Source organism: Mesoplodon densirostris, chromosome 9, assembly GCF_025265405.1.
Source record: "Mesoplodon densirostris isolate mMesDen1 chromosome 9, mMesDen1 primary haplotype, whole genome shotgun sequence".
NCBI classification, from domain to species: domain Eukaryota; kingdom Metazoa; phylum Chordata; class Mammalia; order Artiodactyla; family Ziphiidae; genus Mesoplodon; species Mesoplodon densirostris.
Window position 1 is genome coordinate 29270259 of NC_082669.1, and position 23444 is coordinate 29293702.

The window sequence follows — 23444 nt, forward strand, 5'->3', positions numbered from 1 at the left end:
ACTTTGTCTTGGGAGAGGTGCTGGACTTCTTATCATCTTGGGGGAAAAAAAGACTGACTGGTAGTAGAGGGAAAGAGCACAGGACACTCAGTGTTGTTTAACAGTGGTTTTGATAAAGCATAAAGAAAACAGCAGAATGACTAGTTTCTTCCCATTTCCCATTTTTTTATTTTCACTCACTTTACTATTTAAGGTTTACAGAAAACATTGAATATAAAGTACAGAAAACGACTACACCCTCCCCCTCCCACACCCTCTGCACAGTTTCCCCTATTATTCACAACTTGTACATCTGTTACTATTGATGAATACATTATTAACCGAAGTCCATCATTTACACTAGGTATCACTCTTTGTGTTGTTGTACAGTTCTATGAGTCTTGACGAATGCATACCATCATGTAGCCACCATTGTGGTTCATTCACAATAGTTTCTAGGCACTCAAAATCCCATGCTACACCTAGACATTCCTTCTTCCCTGTCCCCATACCCCAGGTAACCACTAACTTTTTCCTGTCTTTACAGTCTTGCCTTTTCCAGAATGTCATAGCTGGAAGCATTCAGTGTGTAGCCTTTTCAGATTGTCTTTTTTCACCGAGGAATACGCATTTAAAGTTCCTTCACGTCTTTTCACGGATTGATAGCTCTTTTATTTTTTAAACACTGGATAACATTCTATTCTATGATGTATCACAGATTGTTTATCCATTCATCTACTGAAAGGCACCTTGGTTGCCTCCACATCTCACAATGATAAATAAAGCTGTTATAAAAATCCCTGTGTATGTTTTCAACTCATTTGGGTTAAACACCAGGGAGCATGACTGCTGGATAGTATAGTCAGATTATGTTTAGCTTTGTAAAAAATGCCAAAGTGTCTTCCAAAGTGATTGCACCATTTTGCATACTGACCAGCAATGCATGAGAGCTCCTGTGGCTCCACATCCTCATTAGCAGTTGCTGTTGACAGTATTTTGGATTTTAGCGATTCTAATAGGCACATCTCATTGTTTTAATTTGCAATTCCCTGGTGATGTGATATTGAGCACTTTTTCATATTTGCCATCTGTATATCTTTTTTGGTGAGGTATCTTGTGCAGATCTTTTGCCTCTTTTTGAATTTTTTTAGTTGCTGACTTTCAAGAGTTCTTTGTGTATTCTGAATACAAGTCTTTTATCAGACATGCGTTTTGCACATATTTTCTCCCAGTCAGTGACTTGTCTTTTCATTCTCTCAACAGTGTCTTTATGTAGAGCAGAAGTTTTTGATCTTGATGAAGTCACATTTATTTTTTTCGTTCATGGATCATGCCTTTGGTGTTGTATCTAAATACATCACCAAACCTAAGGTCACCTCTGTTTCTCTTATGTTAACTTCTAGACATTTTAGAGTTCTGCATTTTACATTTAGGTCTATGATCCATTTTGAGTTAAGTTTTGTAAAAGGTCTAAGTTCTGTGACTGGATATCCAGTTATTCCAGTACCTTTTGCTGAAAAGATTATGCTCTTTTGAATTGCCTTTGCTCATTTGTCAAAGATCAGTTGTCTTATTTGTGTGGGTCTATTTCTGGATTTTCTACTTTTCAATTGATCTATTTATCTCTTCTTTCACCAATACCATATTGTCTTGATTACTACAGATATACAGTAAGTCTTGAAGCCTAGTAGTGACAGTTCTCCAGCTTTATTCTTCTTCAATATTGTGTTGGCTACTCTTTTGTCTTTCTATAAACTTTAGGACCAGTTTGTTGATACCGAAAATAATTTGCTGGGATTTTGATAGGAATTGTGTTGAATACCGAGCTGGGAAATACTGACATCTTTAAAATATTGAGTTGTCCAATCTGTGAACATGGAATATCTCTCCATTTATTTACATTTGTATTTCTTTCAACAATTTTGTTGTTTTCTTAGTATAGATCTTGCACATATTTTGTTAAATTTATACCTATGTCTGCCTGCCTCCTTCCTGCCTATCTCTCTCTCTCTCTCTTTTTTTTGGTGCTAATAAAAATGATGTATTTTTTATTTCAAATTCCAATTTGAAAGCAATTGACTTTTGTATATTAACTTGGTATCCTGTAATCCTGTAATCTAGCTGTAATTGTTTATTAGTTCCAGGAGATTTTTTTGTTGAGTTTTTGGGATTTTCTATATAGACTATCATGTCATCCGTGAAAAAAGACAAGTTTTTTTTTTATTCTCCATCTATATGCCTTCCCCCCTCCCCTTTTCTATGTCATGAGTAAGGACATCTAGTATGATGGTTAATAGGAGTGTGAGGGTCTTACAATTTTTACTTTTCTTATAATTTTTACTTTATTGTTTTAAAAGAGTTAAAGTGGGCTTCACCAAGAGATTAATTCCTTATGTAGGGACTATTCCAGTACACTAACAGAAGTTGGAGGGGAGAGGAATAAGGAGGGAGGAAGTGTGTTAAATTTCTCATCATAGCACAGCACCAATTTTACTAAAATTAAAACATTTCAAGAATATATACCTTATAATAACTCCAACCTAATGTTTTCTCTTAATCTAAGAGTTATAATTAAGGAGCAATATAGCATGTGGTAAAGAAATGTTTATCATCTTACATTCAGAAAATTGGAAATTATTTCATTTTCATTTCAGTTCATTTTTCTTCTGTTAAACTCAGATAAAGTAAACTTAATATTTTAAATATAATTTTAATATGATCATATTTTTATTATATATCTGTATACTTTTTCTAGTTATTTACCTAGATATCTTTCTACCTGTATGTTTGCAGAGAGAGAACTGGAGTGGGGTTCATCTGTTAACGAAGCATTTTACTGGATAAAGGATAGTGGTTGATTTTTAACATTTTCTTTGTACTTGTCTGTATTGTCTGAATTTTAAAAATAATTAGCATGTATTATTTTTGGTAAAAATGTTATTTCAAAAATATAATCACAAATGCTTAAGAAAGATGTACTCAACAACCAAAAAATTAAGATAACAGCTATATGTCCAAATATGGATGGAATTTGCACTAAATACATACTATAGTGTTAGATTTTGACATCATGTTTACACAGGTTCTACCCCCTGAAGCGGTACCACATAACTTAGGGGGTTAGGTAGCAATCACTGTCTTAACCTTTCCCGTCTGCCTCTACATGAGGGATTAAAATGCTACATCAACCAAAAACTGTACAACCACAGACTTAATTATTATGCAGAATCTACTTTATGAAACAACTAAATTGGTGGACTATCCTCTCCACTCCCCAGTTAGCAAGTCTTGTTTCACATATCTTAAAGCTTAGGACAATAACAGTATCATTCCTAAATTGTTAACAATAATTTTTAATATTATAATTAGTGTATGTATAAAATAGCAGCTTGTTTATTGAATCAAGATAAATATAAGCTGTCATAAGTTAATATGCTGTTTAGATATATTTGACTCATAGATTCTTTTTCTCTTGCAATTTTTTTAGAAAACTAAGTCATCTGTGGAGTTTTACTATCTCTTGTATTATAAAATATCTTATTACCTTAAAAAACAGGACTTAAAATTTTTTTTTAAATTTAAACTAGTAAAAATTGTCAATGGAAAAAAATTTAAACAGTATCAAACCTAAAGTAGCAAACATTATCAAATCTATATCTTTAAAGGCTTTCCCTTAGAAATATATAAATACATAGATGTTGTGATATTTACTATAATGTAACCTAATGTGGTACATATTTACTATTTTGTGGTATGATACTTACTATTTTGTAACCCAATATAGAACTAGCTCAATTACTGCAACGAGAATATAATTATTAGAGAATTACATGTTTTAAAGCAGACATACCTCATTTTATTGCACTTCACTTTACTGTGCTTCGCAGATACCACACTTCTACAAATTGAAGATTTGTGGCACCCATGTGTTGGGCAAGTCTACTGGCACCATTTTTCCAACAGCATTTGCTCACTTCCTGTCTCTGTAACAGTTTGGTAATTCTCATGATATTTCAAACTTTTTCATTATTTTTATATTTGTTATGAGGATCTGTGACCAGTGATCTTTGATGTTACTATTGTAATTGTTTTGGGGCACCACAAACCACACTCATGTAAGACAGAGAACTTTATAAATGTTGTGTGTGTCCTGACTGCTCCACTGACCAGCTGTTCCTCCATCTCTCTCCCTCTCCTCAGGCCTCTCTATTCCCTGAGACACAACAATATTGAAATTGGGCTAATTAACAGCCTCTAAGTGTTCAAGTGAAAGGAAGAGTCAATTGATGTGCCAAACTTAATTGCTGTCTTTACGGAGAAATGCCCACGGCCACCCCAGCTTTCAGCATCCACCACCCTGATCAGTCAGTAGCCACCAACATCCAGGCAAGACCCTCCACCAGCACAAAGATGACCACTCACTGAAAGCTCAGATGATGATTAGCACTTTTTAGCAATAAAATATTTTTTAAGTAATGTACATTTTTTAGGCATAATGTTACTGCACACAACAGACTATACTATAGTATGAACATAACTTTTATATGCACTGGGAAACAAAAAAATTCATGTGACTTGTTTTATTGTGATATTTGCTTTAAAGCACTGGTCTGGAGTTGAACCCACAATATCTCCGAGGTACACCTGTACCCATTTTGAAAACCTATAGAAAGAAGATATAGAGGTACAATTTTTAACTCTCTTTCAGAGAAGCACAGAGATCTTGCTTGTTAGTAAAATAAATGTAAAAAAAAATCACATATCCCATTTTCAATTAAAGATTATATTTTTCTACTTTAAGGAACAAAAGACTAGAACTCTGGGTAAAATATTACTTAACCTACTTGGAGGGTGTATTATTTAAGCTTGGTGTTTTTTAAAAAAATACTATATCTATACAAGGGTTTTTAAACTTTCTTACTTCAAGCAGAGATTCAGGAATCTAAACGGAGCATTAATTCAGCTTATCTCAAATAACACTATCAATATTTCACTGATATTTTAAAATTGAGGGGCAATTTAAAATTTCTACTATGTATACTTTCAACTTATAGTCAACATGATTTATGTCAAAACAAAATTTTAAAAACTTGATTTAGTGATGTGCGTATAGAGCTTTTCCACATTATGAAAAAATTCAAACATACGTAAAAGTTGAATTGTTCAGAGAATACCCATACAACTACACCTAGGAATCTTTCAATGACTGTATACTTGTACCTGTACACCTCACTCCTGTCAGTGGTTATATCATTTAACTAGAGCGAGAGTTCAGTGTTTGTGTACGGTGTTTTATTTTTTGAGGTAACCTTTACATGAAGTAGAATACAGACCTTAAGAGTACCATTTGATGAGGTGTGAGAAATGCACACACCTGCTGCCATGACTGAATGTCTGTACGCCCCACATTCATTTGCTGAAGTGCTAATGTGATGGTGCTTGGAGGTGGGGACTTTGGGAAGTAACCAGGTGATGAGGGTGGAGCCCCCATGGTGGGATTAGCATCCATGTGCAGATGCCATGAAGACAGCCGTCTGTAAACTGGGACCACACTCTTTACTAAGAACCCAACCACGCTGGCACCCTGATCTGGAAGTTCTATCTTCCAGAACTGTGAGAAATAAGTGTTTACTGTTTAAGCCATCCAGTTGATGGTATTTTATTACAGCAGTCTGAACTAAGACTCCTGTGTAACCCTAATCCTTGTCAAGTTACATTATTTTCATGCCTGAGTTTCTCTCATCCTCCTTCTTAATCCCTATGCCCAAACACTGTTTTCAACATACATTAATTTTGCCTTGTCTGGAACTTCTTACAAATATTATTTACAGTATGCAGTCTTTTGTATAGACTTCTTTCACTCACCACAATGTTTCTGATATTAATCAATGGTGTTACATAAATATATATATATATATATATATATATATATATATATATATATATATATATATATTTTCCCCTTAATTGTGGAACAGTATTTCATTGTGGAAATACATCTTTTTGTTCATCCATTCTTTGTTGATGGACCCGACTCACTTTTAGTTTTTTGGCTATATTTTTGTACAAGTCTTTTGGTGAATATATTTTCATATCTCTTCAGTAAATACCTAAAATTGAAATTGAGGGATTATAGAGTGGTATACACCTAGTTTTATAAAACTGCTGGGTACCATTTTACACTCCTGTTGACAATGATAACAGTTCTGATTGATCTAATATTTATACCCAGATTTGATGTTGTCAACCTTTTTAAGCATTCTCAGGGTGTGTAGTGATATACTGCAGTTTGATATACTACATTCTCATTATCATTCGGTTCAAATAATTTTCCAATTTCCTTCTTGATTTCTTCTTTAACCCTTTGGATTATTTATTTAGAAGCATGTTATTTAATTTCCAAATACCTGGAGATTTTTCTAAGTACCTGGTTGTTATAGATTTCTAATTTAATTCCACAATGGTCATAAAAAACAATGTATGATTTGAACTTTTTTTTTTTTTTTGCGGTACACGGGCCTCTCACTGTTGTGGCCTCTCCCCTTGTGGAGCACAGGCTCTGGACGCGCAGGCTCAGTGGCCATGGCTCACGGGCCTAACCACTCCGCGGCACGTGGGACCTTCCCGGACCGGGGCATGAACCCATGTCCCCTGCATCGGCAGGCGGACTCTCAACCACTGCACCACCAGGGAAACCCTGAACCTTTTTTTTTTTTTTTTCTTTTTGCGGTATGTGGGCCTCTCATTGTTGTGGCCTCTCCCGTTGCGGAGCACAGGCTCCGGATGCGCAGGCCCAGCGGCCATGGCTCACGGGCCCAGCCGCTCCGCGGCATATGGGATCCTCCCAGACCGGGGCACGAACCCGTATCCCCTGCATCGGCAGGCGGACTCTTAACCACTTGCGCCACCAGGGAGGCCCCCCTGAACCTTTTTTTATATAAGACTTGTTTTATGACCCAGTATATGTTCTATCTTGGTAAAGTTACCATGTGCACTTGAAAACGATGTGTATTTGCAGTTTTGGGGGGTAGTGCTCCACTTGTAGACTAATCAGGTCAGCGTAGTTGACAATGTTGTTCAGATCTTCTATTTCTTTGTTGATTTACTTTTTTGTCTGATGCTGTAAGTTGCGGAACGAAGACTTAAAATCCCCTACTTGTTTGTACAGTGGTCTTTTTGTTAATTTTTGTTTCCTGTATTTTGAACCTCAGTTACTAGGTGCACACAAATTTATGATTGATATACCTTCCTGATGAAGGTATTATGATTGATATACCTTTTATCGTTATGAAAATGCTCCCTTTTTATCTCCAGTAATTCCTATGTTAAAGTCTACACTATCTAATATTATCTGATATCAACAAACCCCAGTACCAAATTCTGACGTCCTTATTGTTTGCATTTCCATCTATTTTCTTGCAACCTATATGTCTTTATATTTAAAGTGTATTTATACAATCAGCATATAGCTAAATCTTTGTTTTTTTTCCAATCACTTTGACATCTGCTTTTTAAGGGGAGTTTTTAAACATAAAAATTACATTTGGATGTAATGAAATTACAGATGTGGTTATATTTAGTTTTCCTGTTTTATTTGTTTAGTTTTTTGTGTTTTTTTTTTCTCCCTTCCTCCTTTCGGGTTTTGGGTTAATTGCGTATTTCTCTGAATGCCATTCTAATACGTGATTGTTTTTTCAGCTATATAGCTTTGCAGTTTTTAATTTTTTTCTTTAGTGGTTGCATTCTTAACATAGTCTTAATACTACACCACTTCATGAGAAATATAAGAATGTTGCAATAGTATAGTTCCATGCACCCCTTCCATGGTAAAAGGCTGTACTGTGCTTGTATGACATTTGGCATTTCCATATCTATGTCCATAAGTTCAGAATTCAAGGAGAAACTCTATAATTACTCAAGTGTGGATATACACATATAGTCTCACCTAAATATCAAGGACATAATGGTTCAACGTGGCGTCCACAAAGCTCAGCAGTCTGCTGTAATATATATATTGTCAGAGTGATGGGCATCACTTATTTTCTAGGTAAGAACCTAAGTTTTCCAAATATGTGATGATATGATTATGGGTTTTTGTCCCATGTCAAGGCAAAATACCAGAGCCTGTTAATACTTATTGCACAGAATATTTGACTACAGGATGTGTTGGGAATGAAGCAGAGTAAAAATTTTCCAAATATGTGATGATATGATTATGGGTTTTTGTCCCATGTCAAGGCAAAATACCAGAGCCTGTTAATACTTATTGCACAGAATATTTGACTACAGGATGTGTTGGGAATGAAGCAGAGTAAAAACTTTTCCAAAGCCCAGGGGTCTGTAAAACATACTTCTTCTCTCTGCCTAACAATGGAGCATGACAAGGGTACCAGAGGAATAAATGTAACTCAGGAGCAGCTGATAGAGCAGAGTTCAGAGAGAGGTTAGAACTCTCAGTGCTGTGATCTTCAGTACCTAAAAGCTCCGGCTAAGTTTTAAAACAATGTAGGTTTCTAATCCCTAAATGACTAAATATTCTGATTCAGTGCGTTAGAGGTCAGGAATTTATGTTTTTAACAGTTTTCATACACTGTACTGCAGGTGGTCCATACATATTGTAAAGTTCACATGGGTACTTGGCCTTAGTTTTAAGAATTTAAAAATTCTGGACAGATTGGGGTGTTTAAATAATTCTTCACCCCTAGGCCTTTAGCTCAGGTGACATGGCCTTAAGAGTCCTTCAGTGATCATCCAAAGGAATGCTATCTTTATCCCACCGTCCTTTATTTTTTTCCTCTCTTCACAACACACTTTCTATTTGCCATATAGTATTTTTACTAACGTATAATTATTTTGTTTTCTTGTCTGTTCCCTTCCCTACCCTGTAAATTCCCTTACTAGACCGTAATAAGAGGGTATGACATATCTGGCTCATTCATAGCACCTAGTAAAGCGTTACACACCTTAGGTGCTTGATAAATAATCGAGGACAGACTGATTCATTCCAAAAACATAACATCACAGCTTGAGAAGTTCACCATTTAGCACCAAATGTCTGCGTTCATAATAGTCTCAGCAAAACCCATAGTCGGATAACATGTATACACTGTACCATGTCCCCACGGCAAACCCAGATCATGGCCTCAATTCCTGGGGAATTCCAAAGACGGACACAGAGGAAGGCCAGGTTTTGCGGGTGGGAGACCGTTTCGAGGGAAGTCGGTCACAAAACACTATGTTGCTTATAAGGTTCATTGTTGACGACTACAATTAAATACGTACAAAGGGACGGACAGTCAAGAGGTCACCGCCCAAGACGAAGCCTATCAGAGCCTGTCGTCCGGACCGGTCCGGCAGAGTCGACCCAGCCAGGGAGCTCGGGTGAGGAGCGCGGCGGGGAGCACGCCCCGCCCACGCCGCGGAGGGGCCCACGCCGCGCAGCCCCGCCCACGCCGCGCAGGGGCCCACGCCACGCCCCACGCCCTCCACAGAGCTGCCCAAGCCGTGGCCGGCGCCGTAGACTCGCAATCCGCGAGCCCGTTCCGGAAGCGGGGCCGAGACGCACGTCGGACTGCGCCTGCGCGCCGATGTCTTCCCGAAGGACCAATGAACGGAGAGGTGGGCGGGTAGTAGGCGGGCTCGGTTTCCGGTTCCGGTCGGTGCCTGTGTGTCGGCCATTGTGCTACGTGTCTTGGCCTTGGCGAGCGGACGGTGCACAGGTGAGGCTACGTCTGGCGGGGGCTCCGGGCTACCATTTGGTCACTCGCGGAGGCGGCAGACGTGGACGAGCCCTCCGGCCGTCCGCCGCCTGCCCGCACGGCGTCGGGGGAAGCGGACCCGGGGCCGCGGCCCGCGTGCCCGAGGGAGAAGGGCTTCCAGGGCCTCGGTCCTTCGGGGCCGGCTTTGCGGCCGCGCGGGCTCGGCCACCTTGCTGGGAACGCTTCCGCCGTCTCGGTGCTGTGGTCAAGGAGGGTCCCTTCGGGGTTGGCTTTGGGGCCGTGTGTGTGGAGCGTGTCTCGGGGAGCTCCTTCTTGTGCTGTGAGGGTGAAAGGGTTGATCTAGAGTCTGGATCAGGAGGCCATAGTGGGTTATTGGATCCCCTCCCCTGACGTTCAGTGCAGTGTTTCGGGTGTTGCACGTTTTTTTTTTTCCCTGAAAGGACCCTTCGCATTTATCACGACATCTGTAAAGTTTAGGCTTAGTGGATTTGCAGAACAGAGTTAAGTGCAAGACTAAGGAAACAGGCGTTACTTCCTGTGTGTTGCAGGGGCCCAGCACACCTGGCCCGGGACGTTTATAGAATTCCGGACGTCCTTTCAGTGTTCCTGGGTGAGGAACCCGGGGCTTAGAGAGGCTGCATTTCATAGAAAGGGATTTGAACCACCAACTCTTGCGGGTGGCGTTAAACTCAACAAAAGCCCTTTTCCTTAAAAGGTGTGTCCAGACCTAAAGATTCAGACTTCAGCCGACAGCCTCTGAGAGTCTGGGTCTTGGTTTAGCCAGTTTTTGTGGTTTTGAAAATTGTACAGATGATCTGCCCCATGCAGAGAAACTCTTTTTTTAAAATGTTGTGTGGCCATGGTTTGGAACAGTCAGATGGAAGTCCACATTTACCTCTACTCTAGGCCCTTGAAGCATCACAGTTGGCATTCACTGCACGAGACACTGGGGTCTGGGGAGTTTAAAATAAATATAGCAAGTATTTTTTGGGTCCCAACCCTGTTGATTCCTCAGCAGGAGCAACGGGAGGTCTGCAGGGTGGGTGAGGAGCGGATCTGTTGTCAAGTGCTTATTAGCCTTTTCGTAGTGAGAGCCCTTTTATATTAAGAGCTTGCGTCCTTTGTCAGTGATAAGAACACGGGCAAAACCTGCGGTTTTCTTATTGCCTTTGTTTTGATGATTGGCTGGAGATTGCAAAAAATAATGTCAATTTACTCTTGGAGTCTGTTTTTTTTTTTTTTTTTTTTTTGTGTGAGATGATATCAACCCACCCATATCAGGCTGGTCTCATTTACATTTTGATATAACTCAACAAGTCCTTGCTCTATATTAAATAACATCAGTGAGTATCTTTTTTCCTTTTTTGTTTTTTAAACAGGCATCATGGATCAGGTAATGCAGTTCGTTGAGCCAAGTCGGCAGTTTGTGAAGGACTCAATTCGGCTGGTTAAAAGATGCACCAAACCGGATAGAAAAGGTAATAAATAGCTTTGGAATGAGAGGAAAAAAATCAAATCTTTGCATTCTCTAAGCCCTTTATTTCATTAATGTTTTCCTGTTTAATAATTGTTGCAATTCTTTCATCAACATTTTTATTGATTTACTTTGCTTTATTGCTTTTTAACATTGTCATTTTTTCCTAAATTTTGTATAGTTTTTACACACCTTATAAATTTTTCTCTTATATGTATTTTCACATTGTATTAGGTTATTTGTTACAGCCTTATTTTCCATGTTGCTTTTGTCTTAGTCGTATTTAATGACTTTAGAGTTTTTAGTATCTTTCACATTTCTACTCTGGAAAATCTTTTGGAACTTTTCCTGCAGTGCCACTCCCTCCCCAAGCCTCCCCCAAGCAAAAAAGGCCTTAATGTGAAATCAACAACATAGTTGGTGCCAACCTAGGAAGTTTAATTTCTTATTTATCACAATTCGTGTGTTAAAAGGTGTACCACAATTTGTCTGCTTCTATTCATTTATTGACTGCTGCCTGAGTTGGGAGCTGGGAATATAATAGAGACTATAATATGATGCATTATATTACATATATAGCATAATATGTAAAAATATACAATAGGGAGCAGTCCTTGCTTTTATGGACCTTAGATTCTTTGAGAGAAGATAGTCATAAATAATGACAATTACAATTTTTAATTACTGCTATGGTAAGTATTATGGAAGGTAAATAGAGGAATGTTTGACAGCATGTAATAGGAGGACTAACCAAGTCAGGAGGTCAGGGAGAGCTTCCCTGAGGAAATAACATTAAATGGAAATATCACCAGGGTCTGGGACCTTTACATAAAATTGTGCTCAACCCGTTTCGGTTTTTCAAGCCTTATTTTTGGCTTCATTATAATATCAAAGACAGTTGACCTATTGTTTATAAAAAGTTATGTTCTGTGCTTTTATAATTAATACTTCTAGCAATGTTACAAAGTTTTTAAGACAGATACTGTGTATTCTGTCCATGTTTCATTTCTTTTTGGTATTCTGGTCATTTGCTAGGAGGATAAATATGTCACTGTTCGTTGATGGAATCACTAGCCTGAACATGCAGTTTATTATATATCATTAAATATTAATAAAATATGAAAGTTAAAAAATCTGTCAAATACCTTATTTACTATTAATACTGTTGTGTTTTATTTAAAATTATGTACTTATTTTCAGGAGAAATGTACATCAGTAAGTTTATGTCAGTGCTAATTTTTTTTCCCCTATACTTGCAGTGACAATGCAAAAAATAATGTAAATTTTGTGTTTTTAAATCCAGAATTCCAGAAGATTGCCATGGCAACTGCAATAGGATTTGCTATAATGGGATTCATTGGCTTTTTTGTGAAATTGATCCATATTCCTATTAATAACATCATTGTGTAAGTAAACTTTATGGAATAGACAATATCTAGGATAGAATGAAAATGCAAACCATTTGAGTTAACAGCCTGCTATTTCGTTAATACACAGATCTGTTTCTTGACTTTTTAATGTTGGTACAGTCTACTACTGTTTACTGAGTACCAGATAATTCAAAGTGACTTTAAATCTTATATAATTTTTATAGCTACTCAGTGAGATAGGCACTAATTTTTTAATAAGTAAAATTTTAAAGGATCAAGCAAGTGAGTTAAAGGCACTCAGTATGAGACAAAACAGGTATTCAGTGACAGGACCAATATTCAAATCCAAGTCCTCTTTCTGCAATATATTAACTTGTCCACAAGATTTTTAAGGTGCAGAGAAAATGCTCCCCATCTGAAAATCACTACAGCGATAGAGTTCGAACTCTGGACCAGGTTGCTTAGGTTTAGGTTCTCTTTCTTGTTACTTAATAGTTGTCATGACCTTGGACAACTTGCTTAGCTCCTCTGTGCCCAGTTTATTCAGTAAGGATAATAATTCTTAACTAGGGCTATGGAAAGATTAATGACTTAGGTCATGTAAAACCCTAAAAAACAATTTGGGTAAGAACCTAAATGGAAGTTGTGGTTATTGTAATGAGCCATTGATACTAATATACTTTTAGGTATATTAGAGAGGAGGAGAAAAGACAGAGGAACACTGGGATTACTTTATTCTATTCTCAGTGCTTTTGCTTTTTAGATTCATTACAAGATTCGTTACAAGTTGTTGGCAACACCTTATGGCAGTGTGCAAGTAGAGCAGTCAGTTTTAGGCCATTTTGTTTGGTGTAAAGAGTTAGTATGGGTTGCAGTACTTATTTGCTCTGTGATTTTGTATTCACCTAATCTCTGAGCCTTACTTGCCAGTGAGATAATCATGAGAGAAGCCTTTTAGGCTTATTTTATGGGGTGGGGATGCTTTGTAAACTATAAGTCTCTTTAAGTACTAGATATTTTATTATGGATGCTGGTGGAAGTTGTCTTTTAAATGACGAGACTGGATGAGTATTGTCAGGTGGCTTTCTTAAGTAGGTTTTCATAGCTATTATGCAGACATGCCACAAAGGGGTATTTTAGGATCACAGAAAGTTAGACCTGGAAAGGACCAAGTCTCTCAAACCTCCTCCGTCAGTTCAGAAATCTCTATTATATTCCTAGTGAGGAATGCCATTTCTGGAATAGTGGAATCACGGAGCAAAATCCTGAGGTAGAATTAGGAAACCCGAGCTCAGTGTCTCTGGACTACAGCCCCTACCTAATCAGTAAACAGAGGAGGTAGGGTGGAGTCTGTGACATAAGCTTAGTGCTTCTGCTCTCCTGCTCCCCAGTCCATTGTCAGACAGGTAAAACTGACAGTTATTTCTTTAAATTGTTATGAATGTTAATTGATAAGGTAATATTAATACGTAACTATATATATATATATATATTCTGTAGTTTGTGTGTATACACTACAGAATCTAGTCCAGTGTATTCTTGTACACATTGAAAACACTTGAGTGTTTAAGTGAACAACGTCAGGTTCTTAACCTTTTTCTAAGGATCATGATGGTTATAATAATTACTAACATTTATTGAGCACTTGCTGTGTGCAGAGGACACACAGCTTAATGTGAGCTGACTCTTTTAGCCCTCATGACAATTGTGTGAGGTAGCAGTATTATTATTTCCATTTTATAGATGAAGAAACAGGCATGGAGAGTAAGGAAGTACATCGCATGCCTGTAAGTGGTAAAGCAGCATGTGAAACCCAGGCTCGGGAGCCTGTGTTCTTAACTATTGTATAGGCCGTCTCTCATTCCAGCTCAGTTTCAGACCACTACTCATCCTGAGTCAGGCGCCTCACTTCAGGTTCCAGTTTGCATTTCATTAAGCCCTCTTAAAATCCAGTGTTTAGAATCCAGTGCTTACTGTGTATATTTTCTTGCTAAAGGCTAAAATCTTCAGTTTCTCACAGATAACGGCTACAATAAATTTCCTTTATCCTGGGTTTACATAGTTGGTGTGGTTTGTTTTTAGCCTAAGAATGGAACATTACCCCTTGTTCAATTCCTTTTTGCTAGATTCCCTTATGGAAGACTTTTGCATTTTTAATCTGTTCAACATTGTTATTTACCCTAGTTTTGTGTTCAGACATCTTTTATTTCATTATCTGAGTTGTGGCCTAAAGTACCTTTTAGGACAGTGCACTCTTAGCACTGTCGGGATTGAGATTCATTAGTCCAGTTGTTCCCAACAGGTCTTTGAAACAAGTGTTAAAGATTTGCTTTCTCCCTTCCCACTAGCTATCTATTTTAGGGAGATCAGCTTGGTGCTTTGTGACCACCTAGAGGGGTGGGATAGGGAGGGTTGGAGGGAGGGAGATGCAAGAGGGAAGAGATATGGGAACATATGTATAACTGATTCACTTCGTTATAAAGCAGAAACTAACACACCATTGTAAAGCAATTATACTCCAATAAAGATGTTAAAAAAAAAAAAGTCAAGGGAGTTAACAAACGTTCAGTAATAATTTGAATTGTTGAGAAAAAAGGATCCATTTATTCACCGGCCAAGGCTATTTCTGTTAGGTTGATTCGGTCCAGTAAAATGTAAATGTTACTTATTTGTCACTGGATCATTAATCAGCATGTGGTATTAGTGTGCTTAGATCCAAGGCTTAATTATCATTATTTAATATAAAAAATCCATTGAATGAAGTTGTCTTTTACATGGAAAATGCACGTTATCAGTGGTCTTTTGCCTTGGCCTCACTAGACTATACAGGTGCTATGCTGTGTGTGTTCCTTGACTGAGATGAATTTTAATTTTTGCCAGAATGAAGGGCACAGGGAAACTTACAGATAGCAAGTCAGAGAAGAAAAACAATATGTCTTTACTTTTGTGCTTGCTCTTTGCTTTTTTTTTTCCCTCTTAGAAACCTTGGCTTGCCTTCAAACTCTGACCAACTAATAAAAAAAAGAAAATTAAAAAAAACTGCTTTCTCTTAATTCTCATTTCTGCAGCAGGCACAATGTATCTTTTGCCAACCTTGCTAGTCAGAGATTGTTGAACTATGACCTTTTGGAAGCTAGTTGCTTAGAAAACTTTTCTTCTAGTAACACAGTTGTTTTCAGTGTTTAAAGAGTTAAAAAAATATATCTCTAGATAGTTTTTACATTAAAATGAAGGCCAAATAAAACATTTTGTGAGAAAAGCTATCAGAAAACTTGAAGTCTTTTCATGATGTGCCGTGACAGCTGTAAAACTAAAAGAAATCTTTTTTTCCTGCTTGAAAGAGCATAAATCACTGTTTAAATCATTTTGAGACAGTAGCAAGTGAAGTATAAACACAAACTTACTCTTTCACTAGGCTGAATTATCACATTTTTTCCCTTATGATGACATTTTTTCTTCTATACAATTACAGCAGTCAAAGTTAATATCCACAGGGTTATAATTTAAAGGAGTTTTATAGTTGTGGGTATTTTAGTTGCAGCAATACAGTTTAATGATATGAGCACTTAAAGCACTTCACGTTAAAGTATAGATGCAGCAGTGTTTCTTTTAGGAGTATAACTTTTATCTAGTACTGGAATTATTTTCTTTCTTTAACATCACAGTTTTAAAATGTATATCTCAGTATACAATTTTAATGTTTATGCTTTTGAAACTTGGAAGGTCTTCTGTAGAGAAGGTGATTTTTATTTTCATTATTAATCCAGGTTTTTGAGTGATTATGGGAAGATATAGTGGTTGAGAACCAGTGTACTACTCTGCACTCTTGATTTTCGAATGGCTGATTGTACATCAAATTGAAAAAGTTCTCAACTAACCGCCCTGTTATGTAATTCATATTTTTCGTCTTGTTGAGAAAGATGTTATGCTAGACTGTTAAGCATGTTTTCCAAATGAGGATTCTGAAGTTTAACAGATTAAGCCTGTTCCAGCAGCCACGTCCTCTGTAAGGACCTTTTCATTTCCAAGATTTCAAAGTTCAGTTTCTTCCCTTTTGTGCTGTTTTGGAGTAACATAGGCGTGGTTCTCAAATAACTGGTTTTGGTTCTGTAAAATTACAGCATATTGCATTTCAAATTTTTCTTATTAAAATCTTATGTACACTCAAAATTGACCATCTTTTTTTCTTTTACAGTGGTGGCTGAATACCTTTTTAGAAAAGTGTTTTTCATCTTGGGGATTGGTGAACAAGTGAGGATTTGAGACACTCATGGAGTAAAAATTTGCCTATACGTTTTGTGTTTTTCTTTCATTTTTTTCTTCCAAGATGTTTTCTATTTGTAAATTAAAATAATTTCAAAATAGACAAATTTCTCTTTCTTCCATTACAGATATTTGTCAAATTTTAGTGGTAAAAAATAATGGATTCTTTTCCCTTCTTCCCTTCTTTCCTTCCTTCAATCCTTTATATTTTGGTTTACAGGAGAAATTAAAGGGCACAGTGGAATATTGCACTTTCTGAGTACTCCTCTATCAGATCAGTGTTTTCCCATCATGGAGGAAGAAACAGCAAGTAAAGGATGGTAGAGGTAGTGAGAGAGAGCTTGAAGTTGGGGTAGGAGTTTTGTCCCTAAGCACTGAAAATGTAAGTAGGTAGTCAGACCTCCTATATACAAGTGTATGTGCTACTTGAAATAGCTTCCTGAAAATCATGGTTAAAAACTTTAAAGTGAGAGCTCCTCTTCAGGTAAACTATAATTTGTTATACTGTCATAAATATTGGAGTTCTAAATATTTTAAAGAATTTTTTTGATAATTAAATGTGAGATGAAAAGGGGCCTTGTCTTCTTTCCCTTTTTAAAAAAATACTGGTATAAAATTGAGACAGTCTATTCTCAGTTTTATTTATAAAACTTAATCTGTTCATTCAGTGTTTAGTTATTGAACTTTATTTCTCAAGTTCTAATATTTAAAAAAAAATTTGTTTAGCAGCACACATTTGGTAGGTGTCCTCTGATTCTTAACGAATAAGGTAGACAGATGTCTAACTGGCATTGCTGGGCAGTATTCCTCAGTTTTGGGATCCATGGTTCAGAGAGCAAAGTCTGTGGTTCAGAGAGCAAAGTCTGTTTTCATAGTGATGGTAACATTTTCTGCCTATTTTTGAAATACTGGTAACTGTTTTCAGTTTTGAATGAATTGATGTCTTCAAGGAATTAAAGCCTTGGCCATCTCTGCTCTTAAGGAGACCATATAGCTACGTTTGGTAGTTATGTAGCTCCTTAAAGGCCAGAAGTGTGTGTGTTTACGTGCATGTGTGCATATGTGTGTTTGTCTATATGTTTACACAAGTATGCATATATAGTGTGCCTATACACATATATACACATTTACATATATACACATGTATTGAGTACTTATGGTAGAAATCTAAAATGTAGACTTGCTAAAATGTCAGACTTGCTTCTGGCAAATGTGTGTATTTTCTTGTAGGATAAAATGATCTGAACATAAATATTGACTTGATGTAAGATAATTATGAATCTCTGTAGCCTACATTTGTGCAGCTCATTTTTTATTTTTCTGACTTACTGGTTCTTGACACATGGGTAGGTAAGGCATTACATAAATATTTTGTATTTATAAATGTGAAGTGAGGGCTGACCAAGGATTGTGGTGATCAAACAGAATAACCTTCACACTCAACAATTGAATTCTTAAATAGGAAAGAATAAATAACTAGATTTTTCTTACTAACCATACCTCTAGTATATCTAATATATGCTAGTGCATTTGTTTTGTAAAACAGTACTTCTTAAACTTCAGCAAGTTTAAGAATCACCTGAGGGAGTTTCTTCCCAACCTGAAGAGTGTTGAGTGAGCAGGTCTGGGTGGGCCTGAGAGTCTGCATTTCTGTATCCCTTCTGATGCTTCTGGTACACAGAACACACTTTCAGTGGCAAGGTTTTAAAGCTCTTGATAATTTTCTGGTGTCTTAATACCTGCAGCAAAACATACTAATGCCCTTGTGGCAGTTCTGGCATTTCCATGAAACCCTACACCTTACAACCAAGTGCTTGGCCACCTAGACTAAAACCTGCTGTTAAGAGAAAGACACATCAAAGAGGGAGGCAGCTAACGGTCCAGACAGGATGGCAGAGTCTTGATAGGAGAGGGTAGGAAGTAAAGCCCTGTTTCTATTTCAGTGTCTTTGTTACTGCTGGAAAGCAGTGCTTTGCTCCAGACTCTGTCCCTCTTGGGGCATCTGTCTCCCATTTGTCTTCCTGGAAGGAAGGGTACTTAGTTTCACCTGAGTGCGGGAGGCACCATGGTGTTTTGTGTTTAAAGGGTGCACCTCACATTGGAAAGCTCCTGCTTAAGAGGAGCTGCGATCTACTGCAAGTTACGCATGTCATAGTGTTGTGCTCTAGAAGAAGTCTGTGGCATATTTTCTAGATTCTGTGGATGCAGTTTTGTAAGGCTTATTCTACCTGTAGCATCTCTCACTCCCTAACCACTATTACAGTAATGTATATGCCTATCTCATGATCTTGAGGTCCTAATAGAGCTTGCTGTTTTTTTAAATCAGCCTTGCTTGTAGCTTTTCTGTAGGCTTTTTAGATGACACCTAGAAAAGTCTCCTAAGATAGCTTGATTCTGTGATTTAGTATAAAGTTCATTAAAATAGAACATCAGACACTTCACTAACTACAGTTTAATCAAAATGGATTTGCATTCTCTTCCCACCGAATACTTAATGAATTTCTAAGTGAACAGTATCACGAATGTTGACTCAGTAGTAGAGGTTGGAACATATACTTTATCGGTTTAATGAAATTTATGTAAGATTTTATTGTTTTCAAACTAATGTTCCTTCTCACTTGATCCTCTCAATAACCCTGTGTAATAAGTAATGTAGGGATTGTATTCTTCAAAATATATCTGCAATTTACTTCTTAGCCCTCCACCCTTCCCACTGCCACCACTACCTGGATATTTCTTTTTCTTTCTTCCAGTTTTATTGAGATATCATTGACATACAGCACTGGGTAAGTGTAAGGTGTACAGCACAGTGATTTGACTTATGTACATCATGAAATGATTATCACAGTAGTTTTGGTGAACATTCAACATCTATCGATACAAACTTAAAGAAATAGAATTTTTTAGTTTGTAATGAGAACTCAGCAATTTTTATACATAATGTACAGTAGTGTTAATTATATTAACCATGTTGTACGTTACATCCCTAGTATTATAACTGGAAGTAGGTAACTTTTGACTGCTTTTTTTTTACCTCTCCCCCTTGCCCCTGGTAACCACAAATCTGATCTCTTTTTCTATGAGTTTGTTTTTGAAGTATTAATAACCTACAACACTATTAGTTCCTGTTACACAACACAGTGATTTGGTATTTGTATACATTTCAAAGCAATATTTTACTTCTTTATTGTCTGCCCCACTAGAATACAAGTGCAGGGAAAGGCAGACATTTTTGTCTGTCTTATTTGCTGTTGTATCCCAAGAGCCTAGGGCAGTGTTTGCACGTATTCACCACTCTGTTATGTTGAGTGAGACTGAAGTGTCCATTGCTGGTTTTTAAGTACAACGCAGAACATGATAAAACGCTTAGTAGAGTACACTAAGTAAATTCTCAACTTTTCTGGTGCCAGTAAGCTAGTATCAGAAAACTAATGTGTGTGTGTGTGTGTGTATAGTTTCTGGAATCAGAATACACATAAACCTATGTGTGTGTGCGTGTGTGTATATTTTCTGGAATCAGAATACACATAAACCTACGTGTGTGTGTGTGTGTCTTGCACACTTGGGACAGTAGCAGTTCTGGACTTCTAACTTGCCGTGCCTTCTTACCTGCCTCCCTCTCATTGGCCTCCATAGAAAAGTATTTCCTCCTTCAGTGGTTTAGGGTTCCCTCTTGTGTCTCTGTAGGGCAAAGTAATTTTAAGTCTTTTCATCAATATAATTTACAGGACTGGAGGGCCCCGGATGCATGTGGCCCCAAGTTGCTCGCAGCTGCCGCCTTCGAGGCTGCACGAGGGCTACACCCACTTTGGAGTTGTAAGTCAGCACAGCCGAGGGGCGCGCTTGTGCGAGCAGCTAGTATTCCTCCATCTCATGTCTGTTGGAAAAGTGACGTAGAACTGGGGGAAGATGGTGGAAGAGTAAGATGCGGAGATCACCTTCCTCCCCACAGATACATCAGAAATTCATCTACACCTGGAACAACTCCTACAGAACACCTACTGAATGCTGACAGAAGACCTCAGACCCCCCAAAAGGCAAGAAACTCCCCACGTACCTGGGTAGGGCAAAAGAAAGAAGAATAAACAGAGACAAAAGGATAGGGACGGGACCTGCACCAGTGGGAGGGAGCCGTGAAGGAGGAAAGGTTTCCACACACTAGGAGCCCCTTCGTGGGCGGAGACTGCGGGTGGCGGAGGGGAAGCTTCAGAACCGCGGAGGAGAGTGCAGCCACATGGGTGCAGAGGGCAAAGCGGAGAGATTCCCGCACAGAGGATCGGTGCCAACCAGCACTCAACCAGCCCGAGAGGCTTTGCTCGGCTGCTGGCGTGGGCGGGGCTGGGAGCTGAGGCTCGGGCTTTGGTCGGAGCGCAGGGAGAGTACTGGGGTTGGCGGCGTTAACACAGCCTGAAGGGGGCTAGTGTGCCACTGCTGGCCAGGAGGGAGTCCGGGGAAAACTCTGGACCTGCCAAAGAGGCAAGAGACTTTTTCTTCCCTCTTTATTTCCTGGTGCTCGAGAGGGGATTAAGAGCGCTGCTTAAAGGAGCTCCAGAGAAGGGCGTGAGCCGCGGCTAAAAGCAAGGACCCACAGAGATGGGCATGGGACGCTGGGGCTGCTGCTGCCACCGCCAAGAGGCTTCTGTGCGAGTGCAGGTCACTGTCCATGCCCCCTTTCTGGGGAGCCTGTGCAGCCTGTCACTGCCGGGGTCCCGGGATCCAGGAACGGCCTCCGGGGAGAGCACACGGTGTGCCTCAGGCTGGTACAACGTCACGCTGGCCTCTGCCGCCACAGGCTCGCCCTGCACTCCGCCCGGGCTGAGTGAGCCAGAGGCCCTGAAGCAGCTGCTCCTTTAACCCCATCCTGTCTGAGGGAAGAACAGACGCCCTCCGGTGACCTACAAACAGGCGGGGCCAAATCCAAAGCTGAGAACCGGGAGCTGTGAGAATAAAGAAGAGAAAGGGAAATCTCTCCCAGCAGCCTCAGAAGAAGCGGATTAAAGCTCCACAATCAACTTGATGTACCCTGCCTCTGTGGAATACATGAATAGACAACGCATCATCCCAAATTGAGGAGGTGGACTTTGAGAGCAAGATCTATGATTTTTTCCCCTTTTCCTCTTTTTACAACAAATTATCCCAAATTGAGGAAGTGGACTTTGAGAGCAAGATTAACGATTTTTTTCCCCTTGTTCTCTTTTTGTGAAAGTGTATGTGTATCTGTGTGAGATTTTGTCTATACAGCTTTGCTTCCACCATTTGTCCCAGGGTTCTATCCGTCCGTTTTTTTTTGTTTTGTTTTTAATTTTTAATTTTTTTAAAATAATTTTTTATTTTAATAACACGATTATATTTTATCATACTTTATTTTACTTTATCTTCTCTTTCTTTTTCCTACCTACCCTCCTTCCTCCCTCCCTCCCTTCTTCCTTTCTTTCTTTCCTCCCTCCCACCCTCCCTCTCCCTCCCTCCCTTCCTCCCTTCCTTCCTTCCTTCTAATTCTTTGTACTTTTTCTCCCTTTTATTCTGAGCCTGGTGGATGAAAGGCTCTTGGTGCTGCAGCCAGGAGTCAGTGCAGTGCTTCTGAGATGGGAGAGCCAACTCAGGACACTGGTCCACAAGAGACCTCCCAGCTCCACATAATATCAAACGGCGAAAATCTCCCAGAGATCTCCATCTGAACACCAGCACCCAGCTTCACTCAACGACCAGCAAGCTACAGTGCTGGTCATCCTATGCCAAGCAACTAGCAAGACAGGAACACAACCCCACCCATTAGCAGAGAGGCTGCCTAAAAACATAGTAAGGCCACAGACACCCCAAAACACACCACCAGACGTGGACCTGTCCACCAGAAAGACAAGATCGAGCCTCATCCACCAGAACACAGGCACTAGTCCCCTCCACCAGGAAGCCTACACAACCCACTGAAACAACCTTAGCCACTGGGACACACACCAAAAACAACGGGAACTACGAACTTGCAGCCTGCAAAAAAGGAGACCACAAACACAGTAAGATAAGCAAAATGAGAAGACAAACACACAGCAGGTGAAGGAGCAAGATGAAAACCCACCAGACCTAACAAATGAAGAGGAAATAGGCAGTGTACCTGAAAAAATTTAGAATAATGATAGTAAAGATGATCCAAAATCTTGGAAATAGACAAAATGCAAGAAACAGTTAACAAGGACCTAGAAGAACTAAAGATGAATCAAGCAACGATTAAAAACAAATGAAATGAAAAATACTCTAGATGGGATCAATAGCAGAATAACTGAGGCAGAAGAACGGATAAGTGACATGGAAGATAAAATAGTGGAAATAACTGCTGCAGAGCAGAATAAAAAAGAATGAAAAGAACTGAGGACAGTCTCAGAGACCTCTGGGACAACATTAAATGCACCAACATTCGAATTATAGGGGTTCCAGAAGAAGAAGAGAAAAAGAAAGGGACTGAGAAAATATTTGAAGAGATTATAGTTGAAAACTTCCCTAATATGGGAAAGGAAATAGTTAATCAAGTTCAGGAGGCACAGAGAGTCCCATACAGAATAAATCCAAGGAGAAATACGCCAAGACACATATTAATCAAAGTGTCAAAAATTAAACACAACGTATTAACAGCAGCAAGGGAAAAGC

At 38.7% G+C, this 23444-nt stretch overlaps 1 protein-coding gene across 1 annotated transcript; it reads left to right on the forward strand.

Moving 5' to 3' along the window:
• Window positions 1–9593: 9593 nt before the first annotated feature.
• SEC61G (SEC61 translocon subunit gamma) lies at window positions 9594–16912 on the forward strand. Its single transcript, XM_060107993.1, has 4 exons — window positions 9594–9698; window positions 11078–11176; window positions 12476–12578; window positions 16738–16912. The coding sequence occupies exons 2-4, from the start codon at window positions 11083–11085 to the stop codon at window positions 16745–16747; spliced, it is 207 nt and encodes a 68-aa protein (XP_059963976.1). The 5' UTR covers window positions 9594–9698; window positions 11078–11082; the 3' UTR covers window positions 16748–16912.
• Window positions 16913–23444: the final 6532 nt, after the last annotated feature.

Bases quoted from the DNA above. Each gene is read 5' to 3' on its own strand.
- SEC61G (XM_060107993.1), top strand. From the start codon at position 11,083: ATGGATCAGGTAATGCAGTTCGTTGAGCCAAGTCGGCAGTTTGTGAAG. The intron at 11,177-12,475 runs GTAATAAATAGC...TTTTAAATCCAG, and splicing joins CACCAAACCGGATAGAAAAG to AATTCCAGAAGATTGCCATG.